Source organism: Protomyctophum parallelum (genome assembly GCF_964188405.1).
Source record: "Protomyctophum parallelum genome assembly, chromosome: 4".
Lineage (NCBI taxonomy): Eukaryota > Metazoa > Chordata > Actinopteri > Myctophiformes > Myctophidae > Protomyctophum > Protomyctophum parallelum.
In genome coordinates, this window is record NC_139700.1 from 33,881,459 (window position 1) to 33,891,944 (window position 10,486).

The 10,486-nt window shown below is 42.1% G+C and overlaps 2 protein-coding genes across 3 annotated transcripts in view; one reads left to right on the forward strand and one right to left on the reverse strand.

Annotated features, from left to right (window-relative positions):
- spg11 (SPG11 vesicle trafficking associated, spatacsin) overlaps positions 1–2,139 on the reverse strand; it is a 53,073-nt gene extending 50,934 nt beyond the window's left edge. Inside the window, exon 1 of the mRNA XM_083762770.1 lies at positions 1,725–2,139. Coding sequence (XP_083618896.1) covers positions 1,725–1,996 — 272 coding nt within the window. The 5' untranslated portion in view covers positions 1,997–2,139. The remainder of the gene's footprint in view (positions 1–1,724) is intronic.
- Positions 2,140–2,406: 267 nt separating this feature from the next.
- ciao2a (cytosolic iron-sulfur assembly component 2A) lies at positions 2,407–8,338 on the forward strand. Of its 2 annotated transcripts, XM_083763209.1 has the most exons (6): positions 2,407–2,888; positions 4,972–5,136; positions 5,716–5,765; positions 6,677–6,722; positions 7,339–7,479; positions 7,540–8,338. In XM_083763209.1, the coding sequence occupies exons 1-5, from the start codon at positions 2,861–2,863 to the stop codon at positions 7,437–7,439; spliced, it is 390 nt and encodes a 129-aa protein (XP_083619335.1). In that variant the 5' UTR covers positions 2,407–2,860; the 3' UTR covers positions 7,440–7,479; positions 7,540–8,338. The 2 variants fall into 2 exon arrangements, with proteins under 2 accessions (XP_083619335.1, XP_083619334.1); XM_083763208.1 differs by having other exon boundaries at positions 2,408–2,888; positions 7,339–8,338.
- The last annotated feature ends 2,148 nt before the right edge of the window (positions 8,339–10,486 follow it).

The window sequence follows — 10,486 nt, forward strand, 5'->3', positions numbered from 1 at the left end:
GGTGCTTTGGCATGGGGGTCAGATCAACATATGGAATGAAATGTGTACTGGCCATATATGGAGCGTGTCTTGAGTCTATGGGGTTTGATTAGGTCAGATCAACATATGGAATGTCAGAACAGGGCAGCTCCATATATGGAGATCTAAAGTTTTGAGGTCAGATGTAGAGTTGCTGGCCAATATTGATGACATCAGGGATATGATGTCACGTGATTGTCTAGCCGCAATTTGCAACTCTAGATTTTTTTACAATGGGTTGAATCTAGAGTTGCAATCCCCTCCATCCATTTCCTATTCATTATTTTCGGTTTCTGATCTGCTGGTCTTAAATGACGTTAAACTCACCAACATTGCAGCTGTAGTCCAAGCTTGAATTATCCTCTTTCAATCTGCCGAGCTTGTTTTTCATAAAAATCCCCCGTAGACATGTTATGAGTTACTTTCTGTCCAAAATATTCCAAGAGTTCACAATCCGAGCCGCCATATTGTATTTTTGCAACGTGCCGTAAAACAAGATGTGAGGGGGAGTGCTTGTTTAATAGAAGGCTGTGCGTGATGGGGCGTCACACTGCGTCTGCCTCTTCTTTGGGTGTCTTACCTGCGCAGGTAAGATTCTATTAAACAAGCGCTCCCCCTCACATCTTGTTTTACGGCACGTTGCAAAAATACAATATGGCGGCTCGGATTGTGAACTCTTGGAATATTTTGGACAGAAAGTAACTCATAAGTTGTCTACGGTGGATTTTTATGAAAAACAAGCTCGGCAGATTGAAAGAGGATAATTCAAGCTTGGACTACAGCTGCAATGTTGGTGAGTTTAACGTCATTTAAGACCAGCAGATCAGAAACCGAAAATAATGAATAGGAAATGGATGGAGGGGATTGCAACTCTAGATTCAACCCATTGTAAAAAAATCTAGAGTTGCAAATTGCGGCTAGTGATTGTCATGCCTGGGGTGACCAACCAACCAAACAACACACTGGAAACGCACGATTTCATAGTAACAGTCAGTGCACATAGGCTATAGTGCAATTCCTCTATTATGATAATAAAGACATGTATTAATCTAGCCCTGATACATGACTGCCATGATGATTATCATGACAGTCATGACGTAACTGCACCCTGTTTTTTGCGCTCGCTACATTTAAAACTTTTACGTATATATAAACATTCGGAATTCAAATATAAAGTACTAACAATTTGTCCCACGGGTGTTAGTTAGTTGCTGCTCCAGCGATTAGAATTGCTGCATCCCGCGTTGTTGAATAAAAAGCATTTTTATCCGAGCGCCCCGGCTACTTTTTTCAAACGGGGTTCGTTTGGGAAATTCACAGTTGCACACCGGAAGCGCACTCGCCTATTAGTCTGTATTGGCAGGGCGGTCAGCGTACATATATCGAACACACCGAGTGCCACCCTCCTCCCGACCGATAGGGGCGCGTAGTTGAAAGCCAATGGCAAAATAACAGCTCGGATAAAAATGCTTTTTATTAAACAACGCGGGATGCAGCAATTCTAATCGCTGGAGCAGCAACTAACTAACACCCGTGGGACAAATTGTGAGTATACTTTATATTTGAATTCCGAATGTTTATATATACGTAAAAGTTGTAAATGTAGCGAGCGCAAAAAACAGGGTGCAGTTAAGCCTTGACTCTCGTATGAATACGAGAGTCAAGAACCAGGGCTAGTATTAATCAAGCAGTGACAGTGTACTCACTCTGAGTAGGTTCCCTCCAGATTCGTCCACAACGCCTCTGTGTGTGTGACATCAGCAACCAGCAGTCCTCCTGTCTTCCCCAGCGCACAGATCACAGAACAGCCCTGGGCCATCCGGACCTTCTCTGCCTCCTGGACGACAACACTTCCACACAAACTGCTCTCCTGGATCAGACAAACCTCTATGGAGCTGACATGGGAGCTCACCACCACCATCACCTCCTCATCCTCATCCTCGTCCCGTTGTTGTTCAGAGTCAGACATGTTCAACATCTTTAAGCACGTCAAGTCTGGTCCAATAACAGGAGTCAGACTTATGCCCGTGGGACCATTTTCTAACAACACTAAACTAAAACTCTAAAAAAAACAAAAACATGCTGCAAGAACAGTGGCAACATACAAGTAGTGTAGTGGAAGTGGACATTATCTTCCTGTGTGTACTATACTGGGCTGGGCAGCTGGGCTGCTCCGTCAGTCACGTGTCATGTGATTTCTTTCCCCTTCTACCCAATGTCAGCTGACGTAAGCTGCCCAATCAGGAGCGGAGCAAAATAGAAACACGGAAGTGAAGGGACGAACAAGAGTCCAACTTAATCGACAACCGATGGCGATGTGATCAACTTCCATCGCAAAGTTGCCATTTAAAAGCATACGTGTGTGCTTTACGTAGACATTTTGGGGACACTTTTAAATAAAATCACGTTTAAAAGGTCTCAAGTCATGATGCAACGAGCCAGACCAGAAGATCATGTATCGATCGTTAATTGATTGCTTCTTCGTTCACAAAGCGTCTCGATGCGACGCGTTGTGAACTTGTAAATCGGCTATTGTCGGTGCGCGAGATCCATGCGCAAACAAACACCGACGTCTAATGGCCCAGAGATCTCAACTGCCATCTGATCGCAACGCAACTCGATCAGCAAAGATCCACAGTATAGTTGTAGATCTATTATAAACTGGCTGCCCTAGTTTTGACGTTTAGCTGTCAAAGTCATTCACTCTGCCCTGCAGTTTTGTTCTTTACTATGGCGTTTTACGGTTTTCTGAGTAGTGTCGAGTCTTGTGTGTCTCACTGTCACTAAAGTTTTACAGTTTTCTCGACTCAATGACAGGAAGAATGCACTCAGGACCCAGAAAATGGAAGAGAAGGCATTAGAAGTTTATGGTAAGCTAACAAACGAGCTAAACTGGCTAGTGTTATATTGAGCAGTGGTTCGTTCTCAAACAAACTCAAACCCCATGCCATAACTGAGTTACAGACCTGTAATCGTAGGGTCCATTTGAATTTTGAAACCCACTCAAGGTGAGGATCCCTGGACCCCACTTTGAGAAAAACCGCTATTTGTCATGATCACTTACATACGAAACAACTTAAATCGTTAAACTGTCAAGATATCAGTTGGTGGTGCTGAATCTGCTGATCAATTAAAGTTGTCTGTGTGATCTGACGACTGATTCAATAATTAAGGGACACAGCCTGAAGCGAAGGGACTTCTTATTGATCCCTTATTGTATGTAGGTTTTTTAAGGGACCAAGCCTGAACTTCCTGAAGGGACTTTTGGTCCCTTTTACTCCCTTATTTTTTTTCTTCTGTGTGTGTGTGTGTGTGTGTGTGTGTGTGTGTGTGTGTGTGTGTGTGTGTGTGTGTGTGTGTGTGTGTGTGTGTGTGTGTGTGTGAAAAATGAAACCTTTGAACAGGCTTTACTCATGCCTCATTAGGCCAAAAGCCATGGCCTGTCACTTTGACCAGTAAGCTCCGACCTCAGATTTTCCACCATTTTGAGCAGTTAGAATTAATGCTTAAACCTGATTTTCTGCAATTTGCGTGAAATGTTCTACACACAATCTATGGACCATTATCTGAAATCCCAGTTGAAGAGAATTTTGTACGTGAACATTTTTACAAAAAATATAGCTGCAAGCAGCGATAACAGGCACTTTATCTGTCTGTATGTTTGGGGTATGAACAGCTGCAATACCACTGGGTGACCTAAAGTGGCACTGTTGAGCAGCTTAAAAGGGCTTATTGCTTGGTCCCGTGTTATCGCTGCTTGCAGCTATATTTGTTTTTTGAACTGTAGTGTACTAGATTACAATGTCAACTTCTCAATACTGATATCATTGTCGACTGGTTGAGTCAGTTCATAGAAAATAATACCAGCACTCACGTTATGTTATATCCAATAGGAATGGGGTTTTTTTATTCCCCCCGCAGCAAGTGGGGTATTATTGCTGGTATTATTTTCTATGAACTGTATCTAGCTGAACCGTGCACCCGTCACTCTACTACATAACTGAGTGCTTGCTAGCTTCTCCTTTCTTCAAGTTGACTGGTTGAGTCACCACTCACCAATGCTCACCATTGGTGAGTGACTCATGTCTGTGACAACAGACAATGTGACTCTGTGAGATTGGTGAACTGTTGTTATCTGTAAGTACCTACCCATCAAAATGGCCTAAGAGACCACAAGGGGAAGTACATTCCCATAGAAAGGAGGTGTCACCCACTGCCGCCTTTTTCTCCTTTGTACATATTTTATGGTGTTTTGTAGTGTTGATGACATCATATTATGTTGATGAATAATTAATTGATAGGACCACAATGGAAACAATCCCCACGACTTTTTTAGCCTTAATGTCTGACTGTACCACATGTATGCTGTTTACATTTCCGACTAGTATTCAATCAATAAAAAAACAGGGATTCAAATACCGGTCTCTCGCATGGGAGACCAAACTATAAAATACCCGCTTGGTCGAAGGGATATTATTTGTGTGACTGTGACTTATGTGATTCAGGCAGTACTACTTGATTAATTGATTGATTGAAACCTTTATTTCAGGGAAATCCAATTGAGACCAAAGTCTCTTTTTCAATGGCGCCCTGTGTACAAAAAGGAACATTTACATACATGACAGACAACAATGTACATAAATATATAATACAAAAACAGACACACACAATCAAACAAAAACCTTAAAACCAAATATTACAAAAAGCTGGTGCATTCTTCCAGTATGAGGTCAGATACAATTATTTTAAAAATAGAACATGAAATAGACATGAAGTCAAGACTGGGAGAGTAGGGAGACCAGAACACACTACTGCATGATTTCATATATTATAAATTAAATGTGCTAATTTTTTTTTTAAATTACATTTGTATTCATTAAAATAGAATAAATCAATATTTCCAGCTTTAACTTCTCTAGTGTTGTAAGTTACTCAACTCTCTTTGTTCCCCAGATGTGATTCGGTCGATCCGGGACCCAGAAAAGCCAAACACCCTGGAGGAGTTGGAAGTAGTGACAGAGAAATGTGTGGAGGTCCAAGAGATTGGAGAGGACGAGTATCTCATCATTATCAAGTTCTCGCCAACTGTTCCACACTGCTCCCTGGCCACACTGATTGGTACGATGTCCCCCAGCTGATAGCACGTCTGTGTGTGTGTGTGTGCTGCTATTTCTGCGGTTATTTTCATTTTCATTGATTTAAGCCCTGGCTGCAAATCAATTGTCCCTTTTCATTATAACATTATTATGTGAATTGAATACACAGTTTGTCCTTGGCATGAAAAATTGCCTATAATTTCCCCATTGAGCTGTGGTCTCCTGGGACTGAACAAGCAGGCACAATGCACTAATGCAGGCGTCTGACCAGATAATAGCAATCCCTGGTCCACGCTCAGACACTTTGCTGTGACAATAATAATAAACCTATAAAGCACTTTTCAAAACATGCTTACAAAGTGCTTTACCTGGCTGCACAGCACTTCCTGTCCCTGCATTCCCATTTATCAAGAATTTATAGCTCTCCCTCTGGTCATTCAGAACTTTAGATTTTTGCCAGATGTCCTGACACTCTGAACTAGTTCTGAAAGCCCTTCTGAATTAGATCTTTTCCAACGTCAGAGGCTGCTCCATTGAGATCAAAATCATTATCTCAAATCATTATCTGTTTCTGACAGTAACTTTCTTTGTGTGTTTTCAGGCCTGTGCTTACAAGTCAAACTACAGCGATGCTTACCATTCAAACACAAGGCAAGTACTGATTACAGAACCAGAGTGGGGTATTGGCTATGTAATGGGCCAGTTACACTTATCCGTTCTCCCTACAGGGAGTGATTATGCCAGATTCTAAAACGGTTAGTCTCAATACTTGATTGGCTGGTTACTGTCACATGACCGTTGTAAATTTCACCGATAACCCACACCCTCAATCACTTTATATAATTCCCAGCTGATTCTGTAGCTGTACTGGGGAAGGGGAGCGCTTGATTGCCTTACAAACCCATGCACTTTATTCCCGAATGCCCATATTGTTCCTGATGAATAAAGTAAACATTTTCTCATACTTTATCTAAAGCTTCTGTGTTGCTTTAAATATGATGATAAATGATAAGATCATAGACAAAATCTGACAGATGCTTATTTACTCAATGTTCATATCTTGCTCAATACTGAGTGTAGATTTGTACTGATTGACTCAAGTATAGTTAGTATAACCTTGTATCCCCACCCCCTGCAAAATGTGTCTAGCACCCCTAAATAAAACCGATATTCTGTGGTGTGTGTGCACGCACCTGCACGCACACCGCAAGTGCCCTTTTCAAATTTCGGCCCCTGCCCCTCCAAATCCCTGTGCACGTCCCTGAGATTGTGCTAATGGCACAGTTCTTTCCGTTTTGCACGCACGCACAAAGCACACACGGCCAATCTTTCGCGCGCGTGCAGCAAAAGATTGACAATCCCCCTGACAATCCTTTGCTTAGAGCCCCCTGATTGATAAATCCGGCCCTGTTTGCAGGATGTTGTCATTGTTAGACGCACTTTATTTAATTCCCTGATACAATAAGTAGTTGTATATCACATATTTAAATAAAGAATATACACCACACAGCATAAAGTAATTGCCATTTTAACATTTATCTTCCATTTCTTTATCTCTCCAGTTGGAAATTTACATTTCTGAGGGAACTCACTCTACAGAAGAAGATAGTAAGTGTTTGTTTAACAACCAGCACATGGTCTCTTCAGAGATTAGTCTCAGCAGTAAGCGATCATGTTAAAGCCGCTGTCTAGTACAGCTGCATCTTCTTATCAGTTAATTAAATTCACCTGCTTTCCGTATAGTATATAGTAATAGTATTCAACTTGCTATTGCTACTTGTTATTATTTTATCATAAAATATAACAGCAATACTAAAAGGTTTAATACACAACATCCATTCACGCTTTCAAGCATTGATAATTGGGAAGGTGTGTTTGTGCGTGTGTGTGTGTGTGTGTGTGTGTGTGTGTGTGTGTGTGTGTGTGTGTTATGTGAACATAATATACCACTACCAGTAATATAAGAATACAAATTGCATCATGAGTCTGCGTGCACGAGCTGTACAAAGACAGACAGACAGGGGCGAAAACATGGTCTCTGCCACGCCTTAGGGTCCTGGCGGAGACAACAGCAATACAACAACAGCAGCTGATCGATATTCTGTATCTTATGACATCCCAAGACTAGACACAAGACAGACACCATATCCATCCAGTCAGTATGCAGTAGTACATACATTGTGTGATGACTGATTAATTATGTCTTGTCTCTGTGTCTCCGTAGTTAACAAGCAGATCAACGACAAGGAAAGAGTGGCTGCAGCCATGGAGAACCCCAACCTCAGGGAGATAGTGGAACAGTGTGTCACCGAACCTGATGACTGAGAGAGAGACATAGTGTGTGTGTGTGTGTGTGTGTGTGTGTGTGTGTGTGTGTGTGTGTGTGTGTGTGTGTGTGTGTGTGTGTGCGCGCGTGTGTGTTCAGCTGAAAGTGTTTGGTCTCATTGTGGGAGGACAGCCAGTTGTTTTTAAAGGAGCAGAAGTGGACAGGCTGGTTAGGTCCACAGCATGCTCCTTGGAGGACCTAACATCAACAGGAACGGAACTGGTTCCACTGGAATCACTGGATGTTAATAATAGTATTTTCTTTCTATATTTCTCCAAGTTACTGACTGGAGCTGTCAGTCATATGAATGACTTCGATGGGGAAAAATAACAAAATAAAGGATTAGGTTCCAACACCTCTTTTGGAACTCGAGGCAAGTAAATTGACTCTATGGGAGCCAACCCAGGAGGGGGAAAGAAGCACACCACTTACGGATACGGACTGCGCTGACTGCGGCATGACAGTTCAGCTAGCAACAATGTAGAGCTCTGTTAGATGGGAGAGTGTGGACGACAGTGACTCAGGAGTCCTGAGTTGGTATTGGCTATACCACACTCTCGCATTGCATCATTAAAATAGAGAGGCTTATCACTTCTCCTGTCTCAGACCAAATGGGATGTCGGACAGCCTGTCTGTCAGTCGACCTGAACTATAGAGTCTGTGTTTCATGGCTTTTCACAGTCCTTTTCGGTCTCACAATCCTGCCCTAATGCCTGTTTAACCACTTAAACCCTGGTGTCAATATTTGTGGCATTTCATTATAGGTGAAAATAAAATGTAGGTTTTCATAGTGAATGTGTAAGCTCTTTTTAGTTCATCGTAAAAGGGTTGATCTTAATATCGTCTACTATAAGCATTGTGGTCCAAAAATAAACAAGCTGTTTCTGCGTTATTGTCAGGGGAGGGTCTCTGTATCATTTGCGTCAGTCACTCATATATGATACAGTCTGTTTCTAGTGAAAATGTAACTAATTCAGCAGCCGTAACATTAGCGTTTTCTCACAGTCAGTTGATTCTTCATATCCATATGAGTGAAGCGGCCTGGATGATTTGTTTATTTTTCAAACAGTTATATGAGGCGATCTAAGATGGAATGAGTTGTGTATATATATATATATGCATGATACAATCAAGTGCAATTGAATTCAGGCGCCAACTGTCATCACCTTGAATTATTGAAAGCTATCAAATGAAGACTCAATGTTTACAATCATATGGTACCGAGACAGGATAAATGCCTCCTCCACTACATTTTCACATGGACTAAATGCAGGCTGAGTGAGCCACCCAAGTTAAAAGTGTACTGTACATAACAAATATAGGCACTTCAAGGGAACTTAAATTTGTTCCTTTAATAAGAACAAACGCGTTTCGACCCTTCTGGCCTTCGTCATGCAGCGTTTTCAGATTGGGCACTAGTTTCTTGGAGCACCCATCGCCCATACCATCAGTGAAGAATAATTAAATTACAGTTTTTAATGATTATGTCACTATACTTGGTCACCCATAGATAGTATGCAGTGCTTTCATCTGCCAGGGAGATGTCAATTCTGTGACTGTTTGAGATTAATAGAATACGCTACAGTCAGTGGTCATTAACCACCCCTTGAAATGAGCCACCTGGGTTCATTTCTTGCTGTGGGTTCACTATGGGTTCAGGACACAGACAGTGAACCCCATAACATACTGTAAAACACATTTACATTTTGTGACTACATTCTCATTTTAATCATTTGGTGGGTTCTAGTTATTTTACTTAATTGAGACTGACTGGCATTTCTCCCTTGGCCTAGTGGGATTGTGGGAATGTGTGTGCAAAGTTTCATGGCAATCGTACGCTGCATTTATGATTTGAGGCAAACGAGCCACTCCTGAAAAAGCAAAGATCATGAAAGGTCCGACTTGATCGCATGACTACAGAGATAATGTGTAGTGATTTGCATGATGTTTTGTTCAAAGATTGTCTTCCGTCACCCAGGTGGATTCGTGCACGCAACCTAGCTCGCCCTTTAGAGCGAGGTCACTTCTCGCCCTCATGGCGGCTTACTCTTACTGGTTGATAGTTAGTCCCAAATGGACCCTTACAGGTATGTAACGCTGAGTAACAGCTGTGTACAAACTCACATTTGCCCATCAAGAGGAACAAGACCACTCACATTTCCAGATGTTCTGAGTAGGGACACAGGACTGATATGAACTTGGTCTGGCAATGAGCAACAGAGACCAGTGGAAGTGGAAGTGTACAAATGGATCAGAGTTAAATTCACACCAACGATTGTAGATTGCGATTGCCGATTCCGGCGAGCCGCCCCATGTCCGAAACGTTTGAGAAATGACAGAGTTACAGTGTGGGGGTCCCTCTACTGCAGGGGTTCTCAACCCGTGGGTCGCGACCGACTCGGGGGGTTGCCAAATTATTAAAAAAAACAAACATTTTAATTTCTTTTTTTTTGCAACTGAATGGCTGGAAAATGGAAATTAAGAGTTTACATAGTACGGTGGTGCATGCATAAACTTTAATTAATGATTATATCTGGTTTCAGTAGCCTATTCATTTATGATGTATTTTCTCTATTATTATGGTTATTTTTGCAGTCAGTTTGTATTGGTGGTGGAGACTAGGGGTCAGGGGTCGCGAGACATGGCCAAAGCATTTCCGGGGGTCCCCAGCCAAAAAGGTTGAGAACCCCTGCTCTACTGTACCCTCTACTGTACTGTACTGTCACTGTACTGGCACACCCGAAATCATATACAGTTAATGGTGTGTGTTTAGGTGTGTTAGGTTGCACACAGGTGGTGAAAAACAACCATGCTGTTTTCGTGCTCAGACCCACCCAGAAAGGATGTTTTCATGCTCAGACCCACCCAGGCAAAAATATGGTTGTAACCTAATGCATTTACAATTGTGAGTCTGATTACGGTTGCTTTGCTTTGACTCCGGTTTCTCTCAAGCTCTCATCTCCTCTCTCCACCTCCACTCATATGAGTCGCACTACTGTTGCAGCTGGTTGTTTTTCACCACCTGTGCGCAACCTTCGGGTGTGCC